Source organism: Trachypithecus francoisi, unplaced genomic scaffold (genome assembly GCF_009764315.1).
Source record: "Trachypithecus francoisi isolate TF-2019V2 unplaced genomic scaffold, Tfra_2.0 Lachesis_group3, whole genome shotgun sequence".
In the NCBI taxonomy this organism is placed as follows: domain Eukaryota; kingdom Metazoa; phylum Chordata; class Mammalia; order Primates; family Cercopithecidae; genus Trachypithecus; species Trachypithecus francoisi.
In genome coordinates, this window is record NW_022681468.1 from 27671539 (window position 1) to 27687501 (window position 15963).

The 15963-nt window shown below is 37.0% G+C and overlaps 1 protein-coding gene across 6 annotated transcripts in view; it reads right to left on the reverse strand.

Moving 5' to 3' along the window:
* LOC117069250 (neurexin-3-beta) overlaps positions 1 to 15963 on the reverse strand; it is a 1234533-nt gene that overhangs the window by 390108 nt on the left and 828462 nt on the right. For all 6 annotated transcript variants that reach the window (XM_033187257.1, XM_033187253.1, XM_033187258.1 and 3 more), the window contains one exon: positions 7660 to 7841. In XM_033187257.1, the coding sequence (XP_033043148.1) occupies positions 7660 to 7841 (182 nt within the window). The remainder of the gene's footprint in view (positions 1 to 7659; positions 7842 to 15963) is intronic.

Sequence of the window (15963 nt, forward strand, 5' to 3'; positions counted from 1 at the left end):
GGCTGTACCTCCATTAGGGCTTTGGTTCTAGCAACGTTTTGTGGGGGCTCTGTCCTCGAGTATATGACCAAGCCCATTGTGACTTAATCTGGTACCCAAGGAGAGTCTAAAACCATTTTGATACTAGGCCTATCTAGAAAGGTTTTGCTTTCCTGCTGCTACCACTTCTATTGTTGGTAGTGATGATCATGGTTATTGTCATCTTCTTCTAGTTCTTTTATTTTCCTTATTCTCCTCCTTCTTCCTCCTCTTCTCCTCTTTCCCTTTATTCCTTCTCCTCTTCTTTCCCTGTTTTCATGTGAAGTGGCATATTTCCATTTCCCATGGTCAATACAATTAAATAATAAACTTCAGGGCAAGGCAGGTGACAATTTCACTGCTGAGTCTAGAGCCCTTTGGAAGCTTATACTAAAGAGAACAGAAACACAATGCATTATCATCTTGTAACAGGGATAGAGACACAGTGCAACGTAATGAGACACCAAGGAGGCTATAGGGTCACTTATCCTATTGACCTAACCAAGGTCATGACCTAAATTCCCTCAGAGGTAACCTGCTTCTTCACTGTATGCTAAAGAGATGCTCCAAAAATCTTCACTGTGAATCTGGTTAATTCATAAATTTGACATTTGATCAGATGAAACAGAAATTTAAAAATTTTGCCTCAAAAGTCCCTGCAGACTTCCACAAATAATTAAACTTTCCTTCTATATATGCTTCTCTAATGCAGTCATCACCTTTACAGCACCCATTTTATTAGGAAAACTACCATCCTACATTAGTGCAGTGTTTTGCTGATAATGAACTGCTTCTAAATACTTTATTTCATTTGATCTTTGAGAAAACCCTGCAACATAATATTTTATGCCAATTTATAAGAAGAGGAAGCTGAAGCTCCAAGTAGTAGAATGACTTGCTGAAAGTGTTATAGCTCATTGACCGAAATGGAACTCAAATCCAATCTTTTTGTTTGTTTGTTTCAAATTAAGCACATCTTTCTACTATGGCTTGCTATCTCTCAAAACCACGTGTGGAATCAAGGTAAACAGATTTAGATGGAAATAGCATGGGAATAATAGAGATCTGAGAAAACACACACCAGCTCCCCTGCAGATAGCTGCCTCTGGTCCAGGTTACATAAGCAGTCACTGCATCCAATCGTGACTTCCACTCCCTTCTGCCACCTTCTTCTCTGACTCTGCTGGGATAGCACGGCTAAGCTGAAAGCTGGAGAGACAATGCCCAGCAGGTCCTCTCCATATAAGTGGCTAATGATCTGGAAAAACTCCTAAGCCCAGAAAACCCAAAGAGGCCTTTTTCACTAAGAGCAAATAGCGATGGAAGGAAATACGGAGTCAACCTGCAGTGCACAGCACTCTATGGGAAACGAAATTGCATCTGTTGGATACCTCTGTTGTTTTCTTGTTTTTTCCTTTTTTATTTGCGTTACCAGTCTCAAAAACACCACATTCTTCGAGAGTTCCCCAAATATAGTTCCTGACTCAAATCCAATTCTGTCACTGGCCAAACCCAGAGATGAATCTAAGCTAACAGCCACCTAACCTTACTAAGGACTATCCCAGCAGATGCTGATGGTTTACTGTAAATATCCCACATAGAGACAGCCCAAATGAAGCATCCAGGCTGGCAATTTGTAAATGCAACAGATGGGAGGAACAGACCATTCATCATCATTCAGCTCTACTTCCATTTATTCTACGGGACTCTCATTGGGTGCTATAAATTATGTAAAAACAATACTATACAAATGAAAACTAATAAATATCCAATTTCCCCAAATATGACACTGATAGAATATTATGAATCTGTTTTCAAAGTTCCAGTTTTTGGAAGGAGAACACTTTGCCACCATGAAATGGGGGCCAGTCTGGACAGCAGTTCTTTGTCTGCCCCTCATCCTTGTATATGTAAGAATCTACATTTTACGTCAGGAAGGAAATAGTTGGGGAAGGTTATAGATTCTTGTCAAACAAAACAGATGCTTTAACACATAAATTTTCACTGTTCCTGAAAGGTCATAATTAAAAAATGAATCCAAGAGGATTTACTGTAAATTACATACAGGGAGAAAGAAATTAATAGGATGTCTTTTTTACACTCAGCATTAACTACATAAGGGGAAGCTAATTATTGCCCAGTTCTCCCCGACCTTCTATTTTGTAGATGGTGAAGGGAGGTTGTCAAGAGTTTCATGATAGTAATAACAAGCACTTCATGCTAACCTCTTCTCTAGTCCTATTCAGTTTTTTCCCTGTTGTATAAATGAAGGTGAGTGTAACATGACACCAGTCCATAAAGCCTAGATGTGGAGTCAATAGGCAGATGTCACTTGCAAGTGACGGTAGCTTTTCTCCACAATTGAGCTTTAATTCCTCAACAATTCATTTCAATGGAGGGAAATTAATATTTGAAATGGATTTAAAAAAATTCCTCTACCCTAAGACACCTGCCCTTTATAGAATCTCATTTCATGCATATACTTCAACAAAGATCTCTTTGCCTTTTTCAAACATGCCTAATTCACAATTTTATTAATATAACAGTCTATAATTCATTCAGAAAACATTGCATCATGGAATGTGAATCAAAAACAAAGAAATATTAGCTAATTTGAAGCAAGCAATTTCTAAATAATTATTATCTCCTGGCCCTCTCTGATTTTTTTAAATGACCAAATGCTTGTGTTGGTCAACACTTTCTCTCAAAACCTATTCAACTTTCATAAGGCCCAGTTAAGTGGGAAGACTTTAGGTTTAAAAGAAAGTAACAAGAGAAATAAAAGCCTCTGCTCCCTTGGCCAGAATGAAAGACAATCTAAGCAAATCATGAAAAAGAAAAAATGTGCTCTTCAGCCATAAAAAAGAATGAGATCATGTTCTTTGCAGGGGCATGGATGGAGCTGGAGGCCATAATCTTTAGCAAAGTAACACAGGAACAGAAAACCAAATACTGCATGTTCTCCCTTATAAGTGGAAGCTAAATGATGAGAACACATTGACACATAGAGGAGAACAACACACACTGGGGCCTTTGGGAGGGTGGAAGGTAGAAAGAGGGAGAGGATCAGGAAAAATAACTACTGGGTACTAAGCTTAATACCTGGCTGATGAAATAATCTGTACAACAAACCCCCATGACATGAGTTTACCTACGTAACAAACCTGCAACCCTGCACTCGTACCCCTGAATTTAAAATACATATATTATAAAAAAAAAAAATGCTCATAGCACTCCATCATCTTGGTGACCCTTTCTTCCTTTGCTCCAATTCAATCTAGGACACAAATGCCTTCATTTTGTCCAAGTTTTCCCATTCATTTCTACCATCTCACACAACATTGCACATCACCAAACTAGCCATGGCCACTTTTCCTCCTTTCTGTCCAACTCTCCTATCAAAACTTAAATTCTGTCACAGGAGCTGACTTTAGCCTGGTATAAGAAGTATGACAATAAGAGTGACTACTTTAAATGAATTAATAAATCATTCCAGGACTTGCAGTGCAACATGAGCTTAAGATACCACTTTTCCAAAGAAATTTTAATATGTAGGGATTTCAGGATAACAAAGGAGAAGAAATGGGAAAATTGGAGCATGTGCAGAGGGATAGTGTGGAGCTTAGAGCAGATGTGATGAATGTGCAGCGCACGTTCACAGAACCTCACTTCTGCACATGTGGCAGACATGACTAATGGAAGCTAGATCTCCCACGTGTGGATTTGCTCGCTGTTCTCACAAACCTTCCTGGTGTAAAGCTTGAAGAGAGAGAGAGTGAGGCACTGAGAACTTGCGGGCAAGATGAAGCCTATTTGCCACTCGTGCCCTGGGGCTATTCTAGAGTGGATGCTTACCCCAGGGTCAGGCTCTCTAGTGTTCTTGGAAGAGCATTTTCTCTTCCTTTAAATAAGTCCACTTGGGAGTAAAAAGGAAATATTCCAATGACAATGTTGATGTTGCTCAAAACGCTTCAGGAATTTCTAGGAATTGTCTTCTTTGAAAGTTAAAAAAAATACAAGCCTTCTTTGTCTTCTCCTTCTCCCCAACACACACACACATACAGAGTCTCTCTCTCTCACACACACACACACAGTCTCTCTCTCTCTCTCTCACACACACACACACATTCTGTCTCTCACTCTCTCTCTCTCTCTCTCACACACACACACATTCCACTGCCTAATTTTAGAGTTTGTACTTTGTTTTTGACCAACTTTACTAGCTTGCCCACCACTCAGAAGGAGCATCAAAGTACTTTAGGTTTTTGTTGTTGTTATTTTATAATGAACACTCATATCCAAAGAATGAAGCTTTGCCCCCATGTAATCCCTTATTGAAGCACATCGGTAGGCAGAGCCCTGTCCTCTTCCCTTATCCCTGGAATTTTTTCTGCTGCTATGTTCTGAATGTGCCTCCCAAAATTCCATGTGCTGGAAACTTGATCACCAATGCAGCAGTGTTGGGAGGGATGGCCTTTGGGAGATGTTTAGGTCGTGAGGGCTCTGCCTTCGTGAATAGGTTAATGATATACTAAAAAGGGCTTGGAAGAGTGGGTTCACCCTTTCTTCTCTTCTGTCATGTGACAACATGGGGTTCCTCCCCTTCTGAGAATGTAGTGCTCACCTTAGAGGTGGAGACTGGGCCCTCATAAGACACTAAACCTGCCAGCACCTTGATCTTAGACTTCCCAGCCTCCAGAACTGTAAGAAATTAATTTACATTCCTTATAAAATACCAAATCTTAAGTATTCTGTTATAGCAGCAAAAAAAAAAAAAAAAAAAAAAAAAAAGAGTAAGCCACCTGTTAACCTGCTTTCGTCTCCCCCTTGTGTCCTCTATCACTTTTTCTTTTTTCCCAGGAGGTTTCTCTTCTAGGCAAACTGTAAGGTGAAATAGTATCTTCTACCTTATGCTCAATCCCTTCCACTTTCATTAGTGGCCCCAAAGCTCTTTCTCTCTTGAATAATTTTCTTTAGTACAAGAAAACAAACCATTCAACAAACAGAACCACCTTTTACAGATTGTAAAAGTTATAAAAGTATCTTAATAAGTATTTATGGCTTCATTTCCCTGATGCATCTACTTAAATGTCCAAAACAAAAAGCTGGTTTCATAATTAAGCCATTTAGTCTTCTACTTGGATTTCTTTACTTTCACGTATGATAAGAAACCTGCCTTCTTCAGAGCAGACAAAGAGATAATCTGTAAGGACATAAAATATGGTTTCAAATGGCTAGACCCATGAAGGGGCCCCATGCTCGAGAGTGCCATGAACATGTCAGGATCACTCTAGAATCACACAGATTCTCCACAGCATAGGATATTTTTTAATTTTTTTCTGGAAAGGTCAAGTGACATCATTTCCTAATCTAAGATTTGAAGGAAAGTCTGTTGGACTTTCACAGAATGTTGAAGCAATTGGCTGTATCACCCAAGTGTCTACGGTAACCCAGGGGGCTCTTTATATTTTGATATAAAATGTCTCGTAATTTTGCTCATATAAAGAAAATAATATTAGACCATGTCAAATCTAATGGGTATGCTTATACAGAATACACACACTAATAAATACACACAAATGGATGTTACATGAATCTCAAAGTATGTTTAGAGCATTCACTTTTCAAAGACCCTAAAGAAATGACAGAACTTTATAATGGCATATTATAATATACTGGAATGTTCTGGTTCCTCCTAGCAGTTACCATAATCTGCATGACAATTTTGTTAAAACACTGCTGATTTCAAGTTGACCATCAGAAAACAGGAAAATCTCTCTCTTAAAAGTAGAGATGTTCTACAAAACAAGAATGAGCAGGAATGGATAAAACAGTAGCACATCATTTGACTCAAAAAGATGCTCATGTCTGTGCCAAATCATATTTTTCTTAGGAAGTCACAATGAACAAAAAAAGAAGATAAATCATTGTGGAAATGCAAGTGAGCTGGTAATAATAGCCTAGTTATAGCTGCCATGAAATAGTCATTAAGTTATATGTAGCATAAATCTCACAGAGTTTTGTAAATTATGGTGGTTCTTAGAGGCCAAATAAAGACAAAGTGTAGTAAGTATCACTGCCTTTCTTTTTGTTCCTTGGCATAGATTTTAAAATGTGTTATCTCAGGCTCATAGCACCATATGGCTCCTGAAGCATCTGAGAAAGAATTGAAAAGTTCACAACTGTATTCAAGACTCCTTCACCACATTTTGAAGGTGATCATGTCTAACCACTTCTTCCCTAAGCTCCTAAGCAGAGTCTGGCCCTGATTGGGCTTATACTGGGGTCAGACCGACTTCCAGCTCAAGCCTAGGACTTCAAGCTGCTCTCATTTCCAAGGTATGCTGGAAGAGCAAGTGCCAGACATGTGTACTGCTGTGGGAGCTGGGCTTGCCTTGCATGATTCCGGCCAGCCATCTCCAGCTCCAGAGACCAGCAATGAAACTGTATCCTCTGCTTCTCTCTATACACCTGCACATTAGCAAAACTCTGATTCAGAGATTCCTAACCAATGTTCCTTTTCCTCCTTTTTGGAGGTTGGTAGTAATCCCCAGTTGATCTTTTTCCTTAACTGCTTTTACCCCTGCTATTTAAACTAAATTCTTATTGCTCCAAATTAAATCCATTCTTTCTAGCCTTGTCATTGCTAACTAATGAGAACAATTCCTCTCTTTGCTCTTGGTGACTGCACTTTGGGTACTTATGGATGAGAATCATATCTCTCTTTAGCCTACTTTCTTAACTGCAGACTGCACAGGTGATAAAATGTGTTAATTGTTGCTGTAAAAATATTTTCCATCCTTATAACAAGAGAATTTTTTCTTCCAAATCATTTTTAATTTCTTAGGCTTTGCTGTGTTCTTATGATCTATAGGGATTGAGGGTGCAGTGCTATTAAGCGCATATGTACAAGACCAAAAGCAAAATGTTGACTATGCAATACACATGAATTACTCAACTCTTGATCACTGTCCTGTTTCTCTTTTGCCCCGCCCACTCTGGCACTCTGGTCGCAGTTGTTATCACACATTTATGACATCTCTACAGTGATGTTTGAAGCCTAGACAGGGGTCACTAAATTATGGCCTGCAGCTTGTTTTTATAGATACATTTTTATTGGAATACAGTCACATGCATTTAAAAAAAATGTATTGTCTGTGGCTGCTTTCACATTACAAAGGCAGAACCAAGTAGCTCTGAGAGAGACTATCTGACCTGCAGAGTCCAAAATATTTACTTTATGTCTCTTTACAGAAGGTTTGCCAAATCCCAGCCTAGGAGATTGTTAAGTTCCACTTGGCTTTGCTGCTTGTGCCAGGTAAGATCCACACCAGGTAAATCTCTTAAATATACCCTAGAAGTCTGATAAATGTTCTGCTACAGGCCAAGTCACACAGTTGGGAAGGGAGCCTGCAAAGAATGAATTTCTTTTTCCTCTCTATACACATGATGAAGAAGAAAGAGTTTTTAAATTTTTTCCCCCAGGAACCCTATAAGCATGATGGTTCACATCTGAAAACAATTTTTATAAGCATGTGCATCTTTGCCATATTGATCTAGATTGTTCTGCAGCATTTCCCTGAATCACCAACTCAGACCACCAGTGAGACAAGAAAATCCAGGCCAAGGCCCGCTACTCACTATGTGAAGCTGGAGGAAGTCACCAAGTCCTGGAGCACTGTCGATGCGGACCAAGATGCCATCCTTCACAGTGGTGCTGAAGCCCACGGCAAGGCGGTCAGAGCGTGTGCTGGGCCTGTCATTGGCTGGCCAGGTGTAGAGGATGAGCCCACCGCTTTTCCCAAAGATATACGTAGCGCCAGCTGCAAAAGCGAGGAGAGAGGGAGACATCAAGGCATTGTTTTGCATACAGCCAGTTGTAGCATACTGTTGAGACCTTACACAGAACAGCTGTAGAGAGGAAATGTCCCCCATGGGACAGTATTTGATTACTTAGAGGAATGGCACCCAAAGGTTCTTAAGGCAGCTATCACCCCAAATTAAAGAGGCAGGCAGAATGAATGAATAACAAAGCAGATGTTGGCGAGAGTCGTTCTTAACATCTTCAGTTCCTGCTGCCTAACGGTGGAGGGTAAATAACATCCTAAAGTCTGGAAGTCTGGGTATATTGCAATAAACAACTTTCTGGTCTTCTTCAACAGCAGGCTTAATTTTCCATCTTGGCCAGGACAGGCACAAAATAGAAAATTAGTCCCCTATCTCTTAGCTATCAGCATAATCTGGTCAGTGGAGCCAGGAGCCTTACAAAACTGAAGGTAACAGAGCACTCCAAAGGCATCATGTCTCTCCTGCTTGTACCTTCTCCCACTCCCACAGGAAAGAAAGCAGTGGCCCAAGAAAACCAAATTATGTGACTAAATGCATTTGCCTATTTCACTATTATGTTGCTATAAACATGGTAACAAAAATGATTTCCTGGAGTCTTTTTTTTTAAGACGGAGTCTCGCTCTGTTGTCCAGGCTGGAATGCAGTGGCGCAACCTCGGCTCACTGCACCCTCTGCCTCCTGGGTTCAAGCAATTCTCCTGCCTTAGCTTTCCAAGTATCTGGGACTACAGGCACGTGCCACCATGCCTGGCTAATTTTTTGTATTTTTAGTAGAGAAGGAGTTTCACCATGTTAGCCAGAATGGTCTCAATCTCCTGACTTTGTGATCCGACTGCCTTGACCTTCCAAAGCACTGAGATTACAGGCGTGAGCCACCACGCCTGGCCTCCAGGAGTCTTTTAAAAATGAATCTTCTTTTTGTTCCCTGGTGGTGGGATTTATCTGGCATTAAATACATTTTCATTTCCTTTTTCAAATTAAATCTTAGGAAGAAGATGCAAGAAACATAGAAAAAACATCCCAGGATGATGAGATTTGAACGTGACAAGTGGTAATTGTCAGTTATGAATAGTGAGCTTATCGGTGTGTTTACTATTTACTTGTGTTTCTATTATTATCCACATGAACTCAGGAGTTACTAAGAATATATTAATTTAGAACTACTTACAAAGCAAATGGGAATAAAAATAAAGAAAATATTTGTATTTCAGAAATTATAAAAAGTATATTTCAAGAAACATGTTTTTAATCTCAGTTAGATAAAATCATTTAGATTTGGTGACCAGAAAAGGCTACGCCATTTGTTGCCTCTCTGGTTTTAGTCATGTGGTGTTAACCCACAGCGAATACTTCCATGGGTTACTCATCTCAAAATTCAGAGCACATTTAGTATCAGATTTTCTTGTGTATTTCCCAGTGACCATGTTCCAACTCTTAAAACCATTTTAAAGCAGCATTAGACAACTACTCAGATACCTTTAACATTTACTAAAACTCTCAAGCACTGGTCCCCATGCATTCCCAGAGCTAGTTTACAGAGAATATTAGGTGGAATTATGTCGACCAAAGAAGTGAGTTATTCATCTTGTTTAGAAATAATAAAGTTAACTCTTGTGAGACTAGAATTAGGAATATGTGTCATATGTCATCCTTTGTAAAGCACTAAGACTCATTAAATTCTGAGGCATATAGAATCTAATTTATCTTCTTTGAAAGGTCACTATTCTAGTTGCTCCAATTTGCTCAGTTTGTATATTACATGTAGCATAACATTGTTTTCCTTTTATGAATTTCTCAGTCCTTAGGGGATGGTGTCTGAAAGCCCTCTACACTCATCTGGAGGATTTGGAATTGTGGTATGCAAAGTTTATGATTAATTCTCTACGCAAAACAAGGTTTACTTCCTACCATACACAAACACCCTCAAAGCTTCTTAAAATTAGAAATGTGGGTGTGATTTACCCTTGATATCTCTCCATCTGTGAAGAATTTAAATAATTCCTCTGTAGATGATTACAAATGTCATCACCACTCTCTTTATTCTTTATTTGGAAAACTGAAGGTTACTCAGTGATTAATGTATAGAATCACCCAAAAATGCAAATCAGCCTGTGACATTTCATGGCAATTTATAAAAATCTTTTACTTTTCTATCCTGCATATATAGTGGATTTTGCTACAGAGGTAAATTCATACTCTATCAGGAAATAATTTTGTCACTATAAAAATAACAAGTCAAAAAATTGATAGCAACATAGGCATGGTGCTTTACAGTTTGCAAAATATTTTCAAATTCATTCACCGAAACTTTGCAACAATTGTATGGGATATTTTATATCTTAACACTGTTTTATAGATTTGGAAACAGAGGCTCAATTATCTGATTTAAATGGTACCACTTTTAAGTCTCTAGCCTGAGTCTTCTACCTCTGAAAGCCTTTTATCACCACATACCAATATAATTACACAATAAACTGTATCAATAAACTATACCAATGGGGCAAACAGTTGTCTGTACTTGGTTCTTTTCACATCTTTTTATCAGACTAAAGCAGAATGAAAACAAAGTCACAGCCCCCAAATCTGGCATATTTTCAAAAACTTGTCTGGCCATCTCACCATATCAATAACTTTAAGCATTTTACTTGTAATTCTCACCCACAATCCTGCCAGTAATTCTCAGTGCTCCAATAAAAAAGAGAAGAATATTTTAATACATAAATATACAATTTCTTATATATGGTTAGAAGGTCACAGTGCCTTTAATCTTTAAATAAACAAAAAACAAAACTTCACTATGACAATATTTGATAGAGAGACTAAAAATTTGATTTAAAATTATTTGTATTGCTTTTGTTATTCTGAATTTACAATGTCACTATTTAGATAATTGTAACTTTATAGGTGAAGAAAGCAAAAAAGATACAAAGGACCTGGCATATGATTACTTTGCTATGAAGAAAAAAATATGAAAATATCTCTTCTTGGTAAAGTATTTGCTGGTAAGAGTGAATAAAGACCCCGAGTGCTCCCATAGTCCAATGCTATGGGACATTAGAGGAAGTTAATTAACAATTATACCTTTCTACACTGATATTGTTATTGTTTTCTCTCTTTACATTTCATGCTTTGCCATCTTGCATGGTTTTTAAAGGTAAATACATACTTCATGTTAATTTTAATATAAAATGCCTAGAGTCCTACAGGAAACAGAATTATTTTGCTTTACATATTCAAATAAAAAAGTTAATTGTGTTATTTTAAAATGTGGATTACAAATCAACTTCTTGGGAAAATCCTGGGAACTATAAGAATCTCCACTTAATCCATTAAAGATTTTCATTTCTGAACCATGCTATATGCCACATTACATGCTTTCTTCCCTGAACCTCGTACTTCTGATTGCTGGTTTCTCACCGTGTTCAGTATGCTGATGCAAGATCATACTACTTATATTTATATTCAGAATCATGTAAATTTCATTCTTGTTGGCAAAAACTGATCAATTCAACTGAAGAAAAAATTGCTACAGTAGCATTTTGGCCATTTAACGCTGCAGGATTTGCAAGTTTGCAAGCAGCTGAGGTTGCTTTGCTGAGTTTTAACCAACACAGTATTCCAGGAATGACATTTCTACACAGTCACCACTAACAAAGATTAAGAGGATACATCTCATCTTCAAATAGTCAACAAGGATGACTCTTTTTTTTTAAACTCACAACCTGCAAATAATGGGTCTGGCTTATTGTTTTCATAATTGGCTAACTACTTACTGTAATGGAGCTGATGGTGATATTGACAGAGTGTTTTGGTATGTGTTCTGTGCGTGTGTGGTTGGGATAGCGGTCCAGCAGATGAAAAGGATCAAACAGTCTTCCATGCAATCATAAAGGAGTCCTGGGGGATAGTTACGGAACAAGCTAAGTAAGTGGGTGATCTATAGTTTCTTCAAGAGAATGAAGAATATAATTTTTTCTCATTCACATATTTCTCCAAGGTTCTTAAATTTTGAGTTTATTAGAATATAATTATTGATGGCAATTTACTTTTTCTTTATTTAGGATCACTTAGGTAATTATTTTATCGTTGTTGTTTTGACTTAGAAACCCCATGGCCCTGCCTTTATGGCATTGGTTCTATTTCTAGTCTCATAGCCAAATAGCATATTACTTTTTCTGGGAGACTATTAACAGAAATTGCATTCTTGTCTTAACACTCACTTTAGATATAAAAATAACATATACATACATATGTGTATGTACATATACGTATACATAAGCATATATATATATGTCTATGTGTGTGTGCATGCATGTGTGTGATAAACATAAAAGGTTTAGTTGAAAAATACAATAGACTAGAATTCATTTATTATTTACCCCATCAAATAATTACAGATAAAATGGCTTAATAAAAGTACTAAAATACAATAATAAAATATATTGGCTGTATATGTGTGTGTGTGTATATATATGTGTGTCTATATATATAAAGCAAACAAGCCTTCCCTGAAATAATTCTATTGATGTTAAAATGGAACAAGTTTTGGAAGCGCCTCTCCAGGGGAGAGTTAAATTTAAGCAGAACAGGGTAATTTACTTGTAGACAAATATAACAAGTAGAACAATAAATTAAGTAATAAAATAAATATAACAATGATGTGCAAAGTACATGATAGATAAACTAGGATAAGAAACAAGATGTCAGTCTCCTACTCTAATTCTCTTTGATCATTGCCTGAGGACCTAGTATAAAATCTCGTAAGAGTAAGGTATGTCTGTCTTCCTCTATCATTTCATGTTTCTTAATCCTTATTTCTTTTTTATTACTCTTTACTTTTTTTTTCTTTACTTTTTATCTGTGTTCTTTACTATAAAGTGGTAAATCTTTTTGGAAAATAAATGGACTATCAATGACATAAAATATATTCTGCCAGTAGATGTAGTTATTGCTATTAAATTAAAACTATCTTTTAAATTCATATCAATTACCATGTAGCTAATAAAACCAAAAGGGAAAGGCCTGTGACTTTGGAACTGGCAAATATCTCTTCTAGCAAATAGAGACATAAATTTAACTGAAGGATCTTGTAATATCTTATAGCCCAAAGAATACATTTTCTCAATTTCTTTTACTTAGTTTGTTCCGTGGTTTTCCTCTGCCCCTCATCTCCCTGGCTGTTTTGGGAGTGAATTATGTTCACTATTTTATAACAGCTGGACCTTATATTTCCATAGAATTAAATGGTTTTCAAATTGCTTTCTTTTGGAGTATCCCATCTTATGCCTCTTCCCTCAACACTCACTGAAATATTAATGACAAATATTTTGGTTACTATTTTAATAAAAAAGAAAATTGATGCTCAAGGAGATTAAACAACTTGATCTGTTGCTGAGTAGTGGAGCTGAGAATAGAATCAGATCCTCCCTTTCTTAACTCTGCCCTCTTCTCCGAAGCTGTCCTAATGACTAATGGGATAAAGACTCCCTGAATCATCCCTAGAGATCAGGAGCTCCACAAGGAGGGGAAAAAGGTGAATAACAAATGGAAAAACTGCAAACAAGGCCTCTGCATTATAGAGGGAGCCACTCGGGAATTTAGGACAGGGTAAGAGATACACATTTTAAAAACAGCTCTGCAATTTATTTATTGAATAGATAGCTTGTTATGATCTATTTTGTCCACTTTGAATTTTTTGAAATAAACAGCCGAACTGATGATAAAGTAGCTTTAAATAAAGCAACATTGAATGGACTGAACATTAAGAGAGAAAGTTCATCTACTTTTAAGAACATTCTTTTTCCTTGGCAAAGAAATGAGCAGACTTGCTGCTCAGTAAGCTGAGAAACTGACAACATTGCCTAATAGGTAAGTATATCATGAGAAAAAGTCATTTATTAGACAATACTCAGGCAAGGTGAGGTTTCCCTGCCTCTGGGGCAATCTCTTTCTCTCTGTTGAAGGAAGAATAATTAAAACTAAATAGCATTAAAGCAGAAAACATCATTACTTTCTAGGATCTACAGAGGCAACATTTCAGAGCATGTCCCAATATTCCAGAAACAAGGCTTCAACTCAAAGACTCATAAGCAGAACAAACACCAGTTCAGTTTAGCATTAAATCTGTATGTTAACATGGGAACTCAAAGTGGTGTGCAGAGTGAGACCCTCATATATTGTACCCGATGCCAAAGTCTCCAAAGGAGCTGATGAGAGAACAATATAAAACAAATAATATTCTACACATTCACTAAATGTTTTCCATTAATAAAAAAAGTCTACCATTACTTAATCCTGGTGGTAAATACCATGGAAGAGAGCCATTCTTCATGATGTAATAGGTTATGTACCAACGCTGTTCTTACAAATATGCTTGGTTGGAACTTTTGATGGGAACGTTATGAATTTTTCAAGGACCAATGAAGAGGAAACAAATAATTGTGCCATTTGCAAATCTGATGCAAACTACTGAGACGTTCTATTGCTGTGTTACCTTATATATACTCTAACTCCCAGAAAGTTTGAGTAAAATACAATCACACATAGTTTGTATTTAGATTCTGGACACACTAATGAGTCTTGACAAACACATCATGACCCTTCGTAAGTCTTAGGGGTAATGACATTTTCAGAAACACATTACTTTAGAAGCTGTTACATCACAAAAATATAAAAGAAAGTTATTTTTACTTATCGAATTTCAGGATATTTCTACTAAGGAAAAAGAAGATGATTAATGGTAGAATATGCAATGCTGTAGACACGAAAATTGACCTAAAAATAAAGCTTCCACGGACACACTCAAATTCCCTCTTGCTTAAAGGAATTTTCATAAGCTCATTGTTTTTCCTCTGGGGCAATTGTTTCTTTCACAAACTCTTTGGTACTGTTTGGCAATACTAACTCTAGACTAATGTTAATATCAATATTGATACTAACACCAGCTATAAGTATACATTATTATATATCATAGTATACAATATAATATTTCAAAACTATATTTTTCACTTGAAATATTTTTGCTGTATTAGTTTGCTAGGGCTGTGTAAGATGTACCACAGGGTGGGTAATTTTAACAACAGAAGTTCATTGTCTTGCAATTCTGGAGGCTAGAATTTCAAGATCAAGGTATCAGCAGTGCCAATTTTTTCTACAGCTTCTCTACTGACTTGTAGACAATCATCTTCTCCCTGTATCTTCGCATGGTTTTCTCTTTGTACCAATCTATGCCCTAATTTCCTTTTCTTATAAGAGCATCAGTCTTATTAGATGAGGACCCACCAAAATAATCTTTGAAACTGAAACATAAGGCAAGGTCAGAAATAGCCCACTCCCGATGAATTACACCACATTCACAAAACCCTATCTTCAAATGCAGTCACATTCTGAGATACTGAGGGTTATGACTTTAATATCTGAATTTGTATAGGGGACATAATTCAACTCATAACAGCTACTATCTTGGTTTTAAAGATGAGGGAAGCTATAGAATAAGGTAAAACTACTTGCCAAGATCTTTTACCAAATACCGAATGGAATTAGGATTTTAATCCAGGTCTAACTCAACAATCTACATTCTTTTCATTATGTCAAACTGTATCGCTAATATTCTCACCATTTGCCTTTACCTGTGTATCTGGGTAGGGATGGGATGATGACAGAAAGAAGGACAATGGCTTTCTAATACACGGCCAAAATTAAAAACAAAACAAAAACAGCAAACAAGATGAAAACCCAATCCCTTCACAATGCAACTGGAAGTACAGAGGTACTCATTTTATCTTACTTAAATGACAGTGATTTTACATGAGGTTGTCCTCTTACGAAGTGAAAAAACTAAGGTCAGACAATAGTCCACTCCTGATTAATTATACCACACTCAGAAAACTCTAAATTCTGAAGCGTAAACTTTATAATGAAGTCTATGTTAGAAATTAACTCACAGCCAACTTTTTAACTTTCATAACCATGCTATTTCTTATATAGCTAAACAAAGTAAGTTCTAGGAAATTGCACAGTATTCAGGCTTAAGAAAATAAATGTTGGCCGGGCGCGGTGGCTCAAGCCTGTAATCCCAGCACTTTGGGAGGCCGAGACG